The sequence below is a fragment of the Gobius niger genome, assembly GCF_951799975.1.
Source record: "Gobius niger genome assembly, chromosome: 14".
Lineage (NCBI taxonomy): Eukaryota > Metazoa > Chordata > Actinopteri > Gobiiformes > Gobiidae > Gobius > Gobius niger.
In genome coordinates, this window is record NC_136865.1 from 7604526 (window position 1) to 7619741 (window position 15216).

At 41.1% G+C, this 15216-nt stretch overlaps 2 protein-coding genes across 2 annotated transcripts in view; one reads left to right on the forward strand and one right to left on the reverse strand.

The window, feature by feature from the left end:
- Window positions 1-15216, reverse strand: part of eepd1 (endonuclease/exonuclease/phosphatase family domain containing 1) — a 33925-nt gene that overhangs the window by 12900 nt on the left and 5809 nt on the right. The window lies entirely within an intron of this gene.
- LOC306973394 (uncharacterized protein) lies at window positions 1000-3432 on the forward strand (the record flags this gene model as incomplete). Its single annotated transcript, XM_079570320.1, has 3 exons — window positions 1000-1182; window positions 1818-2247; window positions 3366-3432. The coding sequence occupies exons 1-3, from the start codon at window positions 1026-1028 to the stop codon at window positions 3430-3432; spliced, it is 654 nt and encodes a 217-aa protein (XP_079426446.1). The 5' UTR covers window positions 1000-1025.

Below are 15216 nucleotides of genomic sequence, written 5' to 3' on the forward strand. Positions count from 1 at the left end.
CCCTACTCTCACTTTAGGGGGCACCCGTCTCACCCGCAAAGGGGACCCATCATCACACAGTCTATTCAAGGTAATGCCTTTGAGAGGAGGCTGCGAAATCCACAGGCCAGGCCCAGTTAACTGAAGAACAGTTTTATCCACCAGGCTATCGGGAAGCTGAACTCCCTCCCTTCCCGAACTCCCTCCCTTCCCTGCGCTTCCACCCCTCACCCACCAACCTGGATTTGAGAGAAAGGAAAATTTCTATTCTTAATAAAAAAATCTTTTGAACCTTTGAATGAGCAAACATTGTTTGCAAAAATTGTAAAGACAGTACAAAAAGTATTAGTAAGGATAAGAGCAATGGAATAACTCCCGTAAGCTGCCGGGTCATAACAGGTAAACCCCTCTTATGCTCTTATGTGAATGATAAAGTCAGTAAATCTCAACTAGTTTGTTATTATGAAGTGCACAAGAAATCCCACGACACAATCATATTCATTCTAAACAGTGCTCTCAATAATCCGTTTCTCAGATTAGCCGCATACGTTAGGATCGAACTCCGCTTCTCCTTTTCATTTCTATACAGACGGCATCTCGTCATAGAAGGGGGCGTGGCCTCGCCGGGGGGGGAAATAGAATCTTTTGAGAAACACAATTTTTCACTCTTTTTAGTCATTTTCTGGCAAAAAATATACACCTATTTATCACATACAAATAAAGTCAAGTCTACATCGGGCCCATGTGGATATTTTCTCACAGCAGATTGTTCAGTAGAAGTGAAAAAATGGCAGTTGTAGCTAGCCGTTAGCATTAGCACGATGCTAACATGAAGCTTCCTGCTAGATTACTCCGTTATTTATGTATTTATGGGCTGTTGAACCACTTTGCTCCTCTCCATGTCTTTGCATCTTTATTTAGTAGAATTTTTTTTTCTTAATTCAGCATTTGTTAAAGTAGCAGAGATGCCGTCTGTATCTATGTTAAGAATATGCTAAAACTGAATAAATATAAAAACGGATAAAAACAAAAACTGCAATGTAACCATGGCAACCGTTGCTGTGTTAAATCAAGTGAATTCAGAACAACTGTTTTTATCAACGCTCAACAGAAGGAAAGTTCCCGTCATGTCCAAACAACTTTCTACTTTGTTCACTTTGTTTTTCGGGATCCTGGTCATGTGTCTGCTCCACATGGCTCAAGGTAAGACCATACAATGACATCTTTCTCCTTTTATTTAGGGTAACTTTGTACACAAACACTGTCGTCAAGTCTTTACGCTGGTTAGCTAGGAAGCTATAGAGTCCAGCACTGTGATATCGCTAAGCATCATGGGATTTGCAATTATTGTTCACTTTCAAACACCACAGTGTGCTAGATGTATGTAGTTCACAGCTTTTTCTCCACTCTTTATACTGTTTTAGCTAATGTTAGTCTATGGGAAATGCATGCCAACAGCCACAATCATGGCGGATCTCCATGGTAACAGTGGATTTTCCTGAACTCTTTCAACGGCCATTAGCTGCTCACAACAGATAGAGCTTATGCCTGTGATGTCATGAGAAAATTGAGAGGCTATCTCAAATGTAGCAGACCAATTTAGACACATTTAATTACATCTTTAAACTTTGTTCTCCTTGCTCGTTGTTTAATGTTACTTGATCTGGAGTTCAAGCAAGACAGGTTGAAAATCCTGATTTCGGATACAATATTCTCTTAGTTTAGAATGACTTCAGTCTTGGTTCAGTCCTTGGTTATGGACCTTATTGTGATGGTGATACGAGATGTTTGAGCGCCGATCTCCAGCCTTCATTGACCCTCTAATCCTCTGGGCCCAGGTCAGGTGCGTCTGATCGGAGCCTCTCGGCCCATTAGAGCGGAGGCGGGCGATGACGTCATGCTGCCGTGCCGCTGCGAGCCGCCTGTGGACCTGACGCCTATGACGGTGGAGTGGAAGCGAGTCCAGCTGAAGCCCGATCCCTCGGACGCTGTCGAGAGGGGTCAAATCGTGCACGTCTACCCAGATCACCGAGATAAAATGAAGCGCACAGAGATGTTTCCTGATCAGCTCAGGGCGGGAAATGCCTCGTTAAAACTGCAGCACGTCACTCTGTACGACATAGGCATTTATATATGCCACATCTCCAATCTGACGACCAATGACAGCCTCCGCACCGCTCAGGCCATCCTCATTGTCCGTACATCTGAGGTAGACAAGACTAAAAGAGCTCCTGTTCTTGACGGCATACCGGAAAACTCATCAGACACGTCAATATTCATCGTTTCCTTTTTGGGAATAGTTGTTTGTTCGACATTTATCATAATAATATGGCGAGGAGTGAAGCGGAACTGTACTGCACGCCCTGTGACCCGTGGTGCTGCTGGAGTCAGTGTGTACTTTACAAACCGTGGAACCCTGTCCATCCTCGAGTCTGACTCACCCCCGGGAGACGACACGCTGAGGTCAGCTCCAGAGGCCAGTGATGGTACTTCGGGCTAATTCCCTCATGTTTCAATAAACATTTTGGTTTTTGCATTCAGAGCTGTGTTGTGATGATTTCTCTTGTGTGGTTTATATAGAAGACACTACATTTTCGAGACCCTAAATGCTCAGAATCGTTATGCATAGGTATTACTACATAAACTTGGCTGTACTCTCCAACTTTAGCATCAGTTATATCCCATATGTCCTTCCTGATTCAGTCATCTGATAACAGAGAAGATGCTCTTGCCAGGATTTACAAAGTTTCACACTCGATGGGCCAACAGTTTGGATGTGGACTGTAATCTGTGTTGAGTTGATCAAATCTTGAATAAGTTGCTCCTAAAATTGAGCTATTTAGTTGTAGTGTGATGAACTGTAGTTTTGTTGCAATTCCAACAACAAACCACAAACGGCCTGTCACTGCTTAAGGAGCAGCGAGGTTTCCTCTAGCACTGTTTTTCATAAAAACAAGGATAAAAATGTCCTGGTTAAATAAAAAGGATTAGACATTGGCTCCAAAAAACACAGAATCAATCAATCAGAACTGATCCATTGTTGGATTATGGGACTGTTTTGTGTTTTCTTAATGACACAATTTAACCCGGCCAGGTATGTTTTTGGAGAAAGTGCAACATGATTTATAGCAACAACAAAAAAATGAAATGAAAAGTCTCCCTGGGGAAATGTAAGCCTGCACTTGTCACTATTCCAGTCACTGTTTACACTACAAACTGTGGCACTGCCCAAACCTGAATCTTCACCTACACTGAACAAAAAATGTAATATTGTTTTAGCTCTCATTTTTCATGGGGTGAACTCAAAGACATACAACTTTTTCTATAAACACAATAGACCCATTTCTCTGAAATATTGTTAACAAATCTGTCTAAATCTGTGTTAGTGAGCACTTCTCCTTGGTCAAGAGAATCCCTCCCCGTCACAGTGTGGGATATTCAGATGCAGATTAGACTGCATGAATATTGCACAGGTGAGCCTCGAGCCGGCTCTACACTGTGCCATTTTGGCCGTTTTAGGTCGTAGCTAAAAATCGCAGGTCTTACGCAAGTGAGAAAGGGACGAACATTTAAAATAAAACCGAGAGTCATCAGGCAGTATCTGATATTTTTTAGCATTAGTCGCAGAGTGAGCCAACCTCTGACTGCAACTAGGATCTCGGTCAGGCGTCTCATCAACAAAATACAATATCAATCAGCACACGCCACATCGCCGCCAGAGTCACAAGCAACACAGGTCCTGCCTCAGCTAAACACACACCGTCTGGAGCCTGAAAGTTGACAGTTACTACACTAAACTTTGGCCAATTTTCTCTTTGAACTATCACACAGTGGAGGCGAGGTCAGGCTCACAGTTTACATTGACATTTAATAATCTTATAAGACAGTGTAAACCGGGCATTGGGCTGTCTACAACAACAGGACACTCTGAACAAAGGTGCATTTCATTGATGGCATTTTGAACAACATGCCGCCCACTTAACATGTCTGGAATGCAGCACAACAGTGTGTTCCAGTTCCTTGTATTTCAAAAAACCCTTTTATTGTAGACAGCCCACCTGTGCAATATTCTTACATCTCAATATCCCACACTGTGAGGTGGGAGGGATTCTCTTGACCAAGGAGAAGTGCTCATATTGGGGAGAAATGGGTCTATTGTGTTTATAGAAAATGGTTTATGCCTTTGAGTTCCCCCCATGAAAAAGTGTTTGCGTCTTCGCTTTACCACTGCAGAGCGAGTGCTAAACTCAATGTCCCTGCACTTTACTGCTCTATAAACCTTTATCTATTTACCTTTTAAATTGTTTTTTTTCCAGGCCGATAATCAGACTATTATTCTCTTAGAGCCGTATCTCCAGCGCACGCCTGGAAAGTGCTTTGTAAGGGACTTGAAGAGGTCGTTTGGTTTGTGTGTGCAAACAGGGGACGGCATGTGAGGAGACTTGGATGGCAGATAGGGGAAGTGTCAACAGTCAATCTTCAGCGTGCAGACAGATTTAAAAGCACAATTACATTAGGTCCAGGCGGAGGAGAGAGGAAAACGTGACCGTCAGCTACCTACGCCAATCTGGGGAGGACATTTGTGCAGACAGCAGGAGTGTGAGTCACGTCGTCGGAGGAAATTATTTATTTAAGACAAGTGCAAGATGGTCGTATTGCGGTACGTTTGTGAGGTTTATTTTCTAACATAGACAACATTTTGGAACATTGTTGTTGTCGAGTTGGATGTGGTGGAGACAGTGGGCAAATGCCACATATTGATATCATAAAAATAAGGGTCAAAGTGCAAAACGTTGCTATTTTGCCTGGGTCACAGCTTGTCATGAGAAAGTCCCATTCATCAGCCACTGGTCTGGGAATCTGAAGGTTGAGAGAGAGAGAGCCCAGTTTGTACCTCTACAAACAACTGCCCAAAGCATTAGGGGGCAACAGTGGCTCAGATGGTGCTTTGGTCTCATCTTATGACCAGAAGCTTGCAGGTGCAGACTGTCATTGTGTTCTTGGGCAAGACTTTACACCCCCTTTGCCCGTGTGAATATAGTGTGTCTGTGAGTGAATGAATGGTGGTGGTGGTGGTCGCCGATTGGCTTGTTGCACGGTACGGCTATGCTAGTTCCTCTGACCTGAAGTTGTGTGCGCTAGTACTTCCTGTCTGTATTCTTTTCCTATAGAGATGAGCTCGGACCTCGGATAATAATCATATTTTCTAAAGATTACGTGGTGGGCGAGTTGGTGAGTTTCTGGTAGATGATCATTTACTGTGTGTAGGATGTAACGAGTTCAGAGGAGACGCCTGTGATCATAAAGGATTGCTGATATGCTCTAAAAAATGGAGTAAAAATATATAGCGCTAAAATAATTAAAGTATTAATTTATATTTGAGGCACTATTTGAAATTGTATAATGCATGAAATGAATGTTAGCCTTTAGCTTCAAGACAAACTCACTGATCCTTATAAACACAGACGTCTCCTCCACTGAAATATTTACACTGTAGCAACTCGTTCACCTGCAGGAAGTGATCGTCTACCAGGAACTCACTGTCCACCACAGAATCTGTAGGAAATGCGATGATTCAAACGAGTCTAAGCTAATCTTAATGGAAATTAAGACGGACAGGAAGTACTAGCGCCCACAGCTTCAGCTCAGAGGAACTAGCGTAGCCACATTGTGCAACAAGCCAATTGGCAGCCTCGCTTGTCAGTCTACCCCAGGGCAGCTGTAATAGTACAGTAGTAGCCAGCTAGGAGTCCAGACAATGCCTCTGATACTGCTTTGTGTCTCTCCTCAGAGTTTACAGCGGCCTCTCTCTGTCTCAGACCAGAGAACTCATAACACCGGGTTGAATGTTGCCGTGCAGCCCATCACACTGTTGCCGTGTGCACGTCATTAGACAATCACGGAGGCGACATTTCTGCAATGCAACGGAGTCTGAGTGGGCATTGGCTTTAATTCTCTTCCTGATAATACCTACCTTCCTGATCCTGGCTGGGAATAGTTCCCCTGGTGCTACTGCAGTCACTGATTAGTTTAGACAGGTTGCCTTGAGGGACAATAAAGTATGTAAATACAAAATAAATGGATTGAAACGGGCAAAGGGCAAAAGAGCGCCCACATCTGTGCACAAGAACACAAGAACAGAAACTGCAACTCTGGAAAAGCTTCTTTGTTTATCAGTCACCAGAACTCCTAGAAGTGCGCTGTCACAAGCTCGATTGTGCAGGCGTAACATGATGAAATGAAAAATAAGTCCGGGGCCCAGTGGACCAACGCCACCCCCTAACCTTTTAATCCCAAAGCAGCTAGGGAGAAATCACATTGCATAATCACTTTCTCAGTGAGCAAAAGGCGGCACACTGCACCATGGGAGCTTATCAGAGGGGGGGAGCGCCATCACAACTAATGCAATCAGCAATAATGGAGTTACAACACTAATCTATGCTAAATCGCCGCTTACAGCCTTACGAGACTTGCAGAATTACTAGCACTGAATCTCAAATTATATAAGAGAAAAATGTGCCTACAGTTAAATGGGGGGAAAAAAGGAAATCAAGGTACAAGTTAGAACAAAGTTGAAGTACCCAGTAAAATGAGCACTTATTGGTGGCTTGTTCGTCCATTCAAACAGTGCAAATTCAGAAAGTATATTCAAAGCTACACGGCCCAGATCTTGCCGCCTGAAGAACAGCCTCATCCATCGAGCTTTCATTCAGCTGAACTCTCCCCCTTTCCCAAGTCCATCAAGGACGCCGAACTCTGCAAACTCACAGTGTTTTGATATTAAAATACAAAGAGCTACACATTTTGACATAAACCTCCATTTGAGAGTTGTTATCCATGTGAACATTTGCGGAGTGGTCATGTGGAAGAGGGGATGATGAGAGGAGCGCATTTTCAAAGCCATTAGTGTAAACAGGCCATAAAGGCTGTCTATATTTACTCTACAGAGACAGTCAAAGGAACAATGACTGCCTGTATATAGGTAAATATGTTTTGCCTGAGAGCTAGTGTCATAAGACGGATAACTATTCTGGTGTAGTTGTAAAGTAACGCCACATCCAACAAACATTACCTTTATAAAGCAAGATTAAGTTCATAGTATAGCATGATATTGATAGAACGTATGACCGACATAGGAACTGATTAAAACTACAGGCACTGCACAGCTAAACCTAGTGATTACTGCTGTTGCAATAGCCAAAGAACTCTGGCTTTGCACTGATTTTAAGTGTAATTACAGCATACACGAACTAATACTGCACAATACAAATCCATATGAAATGTACAGCATGGGCTTAAGCAAACAAACATGCCAGTGATCTTTCTTTATGTCCAAGGTGAAGATAAAATAAGGTTTCTATAGCTTACTTGTGAATGCACGGATCTGGGTTTCAAACTTCTCATTCAAAATCTAAGCAGTAGTGCATTACCCAAGCTTTTTTGTCATGAATTTAAACTTTTCTTTCATATTGTAAAAAAGAAAATAGTAAAAATCCAGAGTAATATCATACATTTGATCAACTATATCTACCGTCTCATGACTTTAAAAAATGTCTAAATATTGGAAGGAATATTGTTTTAATCCACATTTACTGGTAACTGGACAACTTCCATTGACCTCTCCTTTAATGCCCATAGCAGCCAATGATGCAGAGGTATTCTTTACAGCAGGACATGGTGCGTTGTCACGCATGAAGATGATCTTGTTGAACCATGAAAGAAAGTGGTCAGTCAGAAACTCCACATACTTTCCAGGGGTCATTTTCACACCTTCAAGGGGGGCTCCCCACGATTCCAGGCCAAAACATGACTCCGCCCCATCCTTGATGATGTCACAGCCTTGTTGGGACATGATGGCCTTTCACCAACCATCTATTACTCCATCCATCTGACCATCCAGGGCTACACGGCCTCATCAGTGAACAAGACAGGTTGAAAATGAGTCTTCATGTATTTCTGGGCCACTTCAGCCGTTTCTGTTCATGAGCATTCAACAGTTTAGGGGTTAGGTTTTTGCACAACTGCAGCCTCTGGAGGGTCCTACACTTTGATGTTCGGGAGACTCTAGAGGCACCAGCAGTTTCAAATACCTGTTTGCTGATTTGTAGCAGCTGTTTTCTTAATCTGATATATTTGTCTGGCAAAAAACATCCTCATTTTGCCTTTATCTGCACAAACCCGTGTGTGATCTGAATATTATATTGCTTGAAAATGAGGGTCTGCTCAATAATGGGGAACGTCCTGTTTCAGTAGTTTTTCCCTTAACTGGGCTTAACCTCACAACTAATCATCACAGGCTCCTGAGATTGATGTCAGTGATTCAAAGAGCCCTGAGACACAACACCATCCATGAGTTTCTATTAATTATTATTATTTTACCTTTATGACACTGAAATACAATTTGCATAATAATTTAGAATGCAGTGTAGTTGCTTTAACCCATGCTGTGTCCATCCTGCCCCACCCGGCTCGACTACCCGGGGTTATATAAGAAACGTCCTGTTTTCACAGTAAACAGCCGCACAACACCCTTTTCCTCCACTATCACAAATTCACAGATACTACCCCCGGGCTGCGCAAAATAACCAGCTAACTTTTGGCATCCATTCCACCTCCGTCACCCCTCTCTGACCTTTTAGCCTCGTCATCAGCTGGATACTGCCGAGTCAGGGGCTGAAAAGCCTTCTGGGATCAACAGAGCGATCAGCAGACTGGCCTGACGTAAATGGAAAACATGCAGAATTGTAAATGAGGATACAGAGGGCGAGCGGAGGTGGTCATCACCAGCGGGAGACGGTGAATGTTAAGTAGCTAGTAACATGAGAGACAACATACAGGAATCAGGCCCATATGATCTCCTCCTTTTTATTGCTAATGGCTGTGAGTTATTGTTTTTAGCCTTATTCAAATAGATTCACTCAAGCCCTCTTTGCAAATTGCAAACAACGGCTTTTGTGTGCCGATTCACAATTCACAGATTTTCAAGTAAAGCGGAGCTGTACATCACGTTATGCTAACAACAACTAGCATGCTAATAGCGATGCAGCGCTACTTCTGAGCTTGCAATAGCTAAAACTTGCAATTGAAGATTGCATGCGAAAATGTTATCTTTTTGTTGTTGTTTTTACACATTTCTGGGTATAATATACTGCAGAGGAGGCAAAATAGGTTTTATCCTACCATGAGAAAAAAGATTAGCCTATTCATACTCCCCGTTTTAAAGCTGCACTACCTACCTTCATTAAACCGTGGAAGTTGGAGCTGGTTGGGCAAAATCTCTCAGCTGTTCCCTAAATGCATTTCTTGCTCTCACAGACCCTCACGCACATGCCGATTGTCCACTGGAGTCAATGCTAAGCTCGTCTCAGCCGGAGTTTGTAGCGAGACAGGGTTAAGACGTGTCAGACCGCTAATGCTAACACTATGCTAATTCAGACTCTAACTTCCTGGAGGAAAATTCACTATATTTTGACACACAACAGTGCACATGGTCTGTTGTTCTGTCGCAAATGTTGCGTTTACAATGCAGATCTATGGTGCCAAATGAAGTTTATGACAACAAAATAATTTGCTTACCACAGCTTTAAGACATCTCTTTAATGTCCCTTCTGAAAGCTGAGAATCGATATTTAGGCTACACTTAAATAGAAGTCATTAAAGCCACCATTATAGATAAAATGAACACTTTCACAGCTCGTTCAAACAATTTCCAAGCAAACGTGGCCTACTCAGTTTTGAGGGCATCCTGGAGAGTGTAGACCTGTGGCAGTGTAATGAGCAGTGACAGGCGCGGCTGAGGCTAACCTTGGACTATAACAGCTCCCGATGCAGCACCGTCTGGGGACATTGAACACAACTCACAGCGGCTATCAGTGCCCTGTTTTAGGCTGCTTACAAAAGCCATAATAGAGCACACACATACACAAGCCCGGCTCTACAAAGGTGCAAAAGCGTGCATTGCAACCTCATGTTTGTCCCTGAATGTTTTAGTTACCTCACAATGTATTTTAATGATCTTTATTTGCACCCTTTTCAAGCCCTTCTGTTTGTGTTTTTTCACACTAACAACTAATTTGCCTAAACACTTTAAAAGAGCCAATATTTACTTTCACACATCTGATTGAAAACATAAAATTGCAAAATATGTGTTTCTATTTAGTGTTGCATTATACATTTTTGTTAAGATCTTGTTTTGAAGATGAGCTGACAATGGTTCTCTTCTATCCCAGTTTCTAATAATGCGTTTGGACAGTTCTTAACCCGATTTTCGCCGTTTCTGCAATGTCCTCAGATGTTTCCTGTGCTCGATGCGAATGGTTTGACCTTTCCCAGACCAACATCTTTTCTACAACCACGGGATGCGTCTTTCACATGGATTTATAAGAAACGAGAAGCTGCTGATTTGGGGTTAAATTCGCTGAGACAGTGTATTTTGTTTTTCAAAGAATATAATGCAGCTCATTGTATGAACCTTAAATCAATATTCAAAATTCAAAGCTATTCTTTCAGCTTTTATAAATAAAACATATCTTGTTCATCCTCAGAATTTGCAGACACTTCCTTTTCTTTACTTCACACTTCGAAGCCAAGTCCAGGAATGCACTGCAGATACCTTGCCCTCTCGTGTCAGCCGGTTTGATTTATATGCCCCATTCCTCCATAGCTCTTCAAATTCAAAGGACTTTCTTATTTAGCAAAGACACGAGGCTGAAGCCCCATTGTGACTTATGTCCAGCACCTTTATTACCTTTGAAATGCTGGGGTAATGGAAATTTCCACATGAGCAGCCACAAACCTGTCCACTCCACACCTTCATGACCAACTCAGCAGCGCACAAGCCAAGATTCCTCCGGTTTACCCAAAACAAACAGCGGCGAACAAGACAAGACGCTCCTGGTTTGTTTACGAAACTATCACGTTACACACACTCATGACGAACTTCTTACAAGCGGTCAGGTATGTGGTCATGTAATATGGCAATCTGTTGAGCAAAGGAGCAAGAGAAAAACTATTGTTGTATTTATACAATATCTGTCTTGAATATTGTAATAACTATATTATTATTATATTATTTACTAAACCTCTTTTGAACACTGCAAATTATAGTATATTCAAGCACCTTTTTTTTTTTTCATGGGCCAAATCTAAGCTTTGGAGTGGACACTTACCCCACCTTCGGTCGTGTTTGGAGGAGCCATTGGTGCAGATTGACAGCCACATGTCAGTCTACCCTACAATTATGGCGATAAGCAGGTTTACCAACACCTATTGTGGAGAGTGAAAGAAAAATGCATAAAACTGTTAAGTGATTGAGCGTCTATATAATAATAATAATAATAATAATAATAATAATAATAATGTATTATTATGGTTCGAGGAAAGCACAATAAAATAGGAAGATAACAGCTATGCCAATAGGGCTTGCACAATCGCACTGATTTGTCACCGCTGGGAAATAAAATGATTTTTGCATTCGCGCACATACTTTTTACAGTCACGTGTTGGTAACAAAAGTAGAAGTGACAGCAGTGTGGACAGAGGAAGTGAAAAGTGCAGGAAGTTTGTGGGTGTAAATGATTAAAACAATAAAGAAAATGAAGAGCTCATTTGTATTGCTTGTCTTAAAACCAACCGTGAAATAATTTACATTTCGGAGACTATTTGTACAGTAGCTATAGTAACTAGAAAACACTGACATTATTTCTTGATAATTGACAGTCTTTATACTGGGTTAGGTTTAGGATTAGTCATAACCATAACATAAATGAATAGTGCCCTGTTTTTTTGTAATGACAATTAGCCTATTATTCTGCTATTAGCCTACCGTGTTGAACCATGTTTTTGCTGTCGTGTTTTCGTTTGCAGACACACCTATCACATGCTTTATGGTTTTATAATGCTTGTATAGGCCAAAGTTTTTGTTAATATGTCAGCGCAAAACAAACTAACTTTTATAACCCGCGCTTGTAACCATTCCAGTTATGTAACAGGCAAAATAGAAACTATACACATTAATACTGAGTAAAGGACCTTTATCTCCAGCATTTAAGGTCATCTAAAAAGTGCCTTTGCAAGTGGTAAATGTCAAACAAAAAGGCGCTTAGTGTTCGCTTGTTGTGTGATGCCAAGATGCGAGATAAATCTTCTGCGGTGTTTGATGATATGATAATACGATTAGCGACAACATACTTGCTAGCCAGCCAACTTGTAGATTGTATTAATGCAGCTAAAATATGCCGCTATGAATTCCCGCTCGATTTGTAAATGTAGCATGGGGGACATATATGTAAACAGACGTTGCTAGCTAAAATGCTAATATCAAACCACATGGCTTGGCATTAACTCAATTGAACATCACGCGATCAGCTAGCACCAAAAACCACACGGCTTTTTAATGAGGATGTAGCCTTCTGTCTAGTTCTTTCTTCCTCTTTTTGGTTGTTTGAAATCCGCAATGACTTATGAAGAAACCTTAAATACGTCACAATCACCCAAAACAACAACATGGCAGCCGCGTTGCTAGGTAGAGAGCGCTAGCATTCACGCATTTATCAAAAGAAAATACGTATAGGCACATATTAAGTAGGAATTTATGCTAACATTTTGGGAAATGGCAGGAAATATGTTTTATTTTCTATTACCACCACATTTCAAAATCATTGTAGTCTTTGTGTATTTACTAAGCATGTTTCAGTGGTTTCATTCTGACATATTTGGCATTAGCAGACAGTGGTTTCGTCATCGTAAAAAGAAAATAGTACTCCAAGCCTGGTTTAGCTTTGACGTTGTAGCTGCAGTGCAACAAGCATTACTGTCAATGGTAACAAGTTGAGACTTGTTTAATGGCCCTGATGTCATGAGAACAGAAACCAGAACCAGTGTTATGGACGCATCACAAAGCCCTGACTCTTTGTAGTCGACGAGAAATTGAAATCTGATGATGTCAACAAAAATGCAAGACAAATTCCATGCCTCTCCGATCCCAAAGTAAGGCCGGAAGATTCCTTTCAGTTGAATCAGAATCGCAATTGTAACTCACAACTCATTAGTTGTCAGTTTTTAGTTATTTCAAAGGTTCCATATTACGCTTTTATCAGGATTTTACAATTACTTTTTACCCATTAGCTTGAAAATAATTGTGGCATAACATGAGAAAAAGAACTGCAGGCCTGTGTGTGCCTAGAAAATACCCCAAGGTTTGATAACATTATAAACGCAGTTAGATCAAACGCCAGTAGGGGGCACATTTCCTCCTTTTTGTACACCATGGCATATGGGAAAATCCTCTATCCTTTGTTTTAATATTCCGATAAGCAAGCAGAAAGTCATAAAACATTTTGACTGCAGCAGACACACACACGGACGTGGATGACCAGGAGTAACCCTGCGCAGCCTCAGCTGATGCTCGCCACCTCTCTGTCTGTCATCGGCGAAAGCTCGTGGGTTCATTGAACTGTAGTAGCTCCTTGCTAGGGCCTGGAGCAAGGCCAGGAAGTGTGTCAACTCTCCTCTCGGTATTATTACTGCTACAAACAACACAGCCCTGGGAATAAGGAAACACCACATACTGGCTTCCCACCCTGTTCAGGAGATCACTTCCAAAGAACATTCCATGAACCGCCTGGGGTACTACCCTGCCTGAGCAAAAAAGAAAAATAATAATAGGCAAGCCCAAAGTGTACAGCTTTTAAAGATTATCACCTCATATTTACTTTTTAACAAAACTACTACAATACACTCTGTTTCCAAACCTTTATGTTATATCTTAAAGTGAGAGTCTGTCAGTTTAAATGTTTTACAAATTACATTGAGCAAAGATAATTGACAGTCTCGGTCTAAAATGTGATGCAACGCAAGTAATATTGAATGATAATATTTAATTCTTTGCTAATCTCAGCAACTAACCAGAATCCCTGGTGCCATCACTTGGACCAATGAGACGAGCTTTCCTGGCCTGTCCGGTCAGGGGAGGGGCAGGGGGCTTGATCTATTTTACTTTTTGCCAACTAGGAGTGGTTTCTGGTTCAATCAAGAGGTTGGATGCATTTTTATTTCATAAAAAACATCTCATTAGGCGAAATTAGATGTATTTTTTGTTTTTTTGTCATCAGGCAGTGTTAGTTTAGCAGCTCATATTTGAGCCTTCTCCACATAAATAGTAAATCTAATCATCAGGGGAAAATGGACATAATAAAATTAAAATGCGTGATCTAAGACCTTTACATCGTGATAGGATCATAGATTTCAAACTTGGCCAAACTGTTTTTGTTATGCTCAATGTGCGAAGTTTGTAACTGGTTGGTTATTTTTTGTAGTTTGTGAAATAATTTAAAAAGGTTTAAAGAGGGGACAAAATAAAAGCTTTTCCTTAGTGCAAATGTTTGACAAACTGTAACTTCTCAACTGTTTGCTCAAAATGAAGGGACTTTTCAGGGATTGTTCTACACATTGGTGCCATTAAAGCATATGATGATACAGTGTTGAATGGCTTGACAAATATGATTTTATTTTTCCAGACTTATGTAAAAGTACAATAAATAACAAAAGTTGTGCAGGCCACCAATCACATAAAACCTATAAAAGTGTCCCTGTCCCGCTTGTTCCCTGAAAACAATCAGGCCATAATGTGACCATTAGGCCTGGGAGAGCAGGAAGTGGACTGGTCCTTTTCAAAGCGAGGAGATGGAGGGGAATGGTACACGGTTATGGCGCCGAGGTAATCACACAAATCTTATCACAGCACACAGCAGATGGCTTATGTTCATATGGGCTACGACAACTGAGGGACAAGGATCACAAAGGGACGAACAAATATTTTACTTGTATCATTCTAATGAGATTTGTTAATTATCCTTTAAAATCGAAATTCATTTCACTGTGCAAACATTGAACAGGCCCAGAGGCGACTGAAATATTAACAGCTAGTGCAAACAAAGGTAGCAACAAAAGAGCCATGTGGATTTCAGAACATGTTTGTAGAAGAGACCATGGTAACATATTATTTTGTTGTATTAAAGTAAACAAAAACACATATGCTTATACAAATGCTCGTCATATGATTAGAATGTCATAAAAAAGTGCATTTACTTCTGTTATTCAACTTAAAATGTGAAACTAACATATGATACAGACTCATTATATGCTAAGTGAGATATGTAGCCTTTATTTGTTATAATTTTGATGATTATGGCTTGCAGTCCATTTTCAAAATAATCTAATTTTCTGAGATTTTTTATT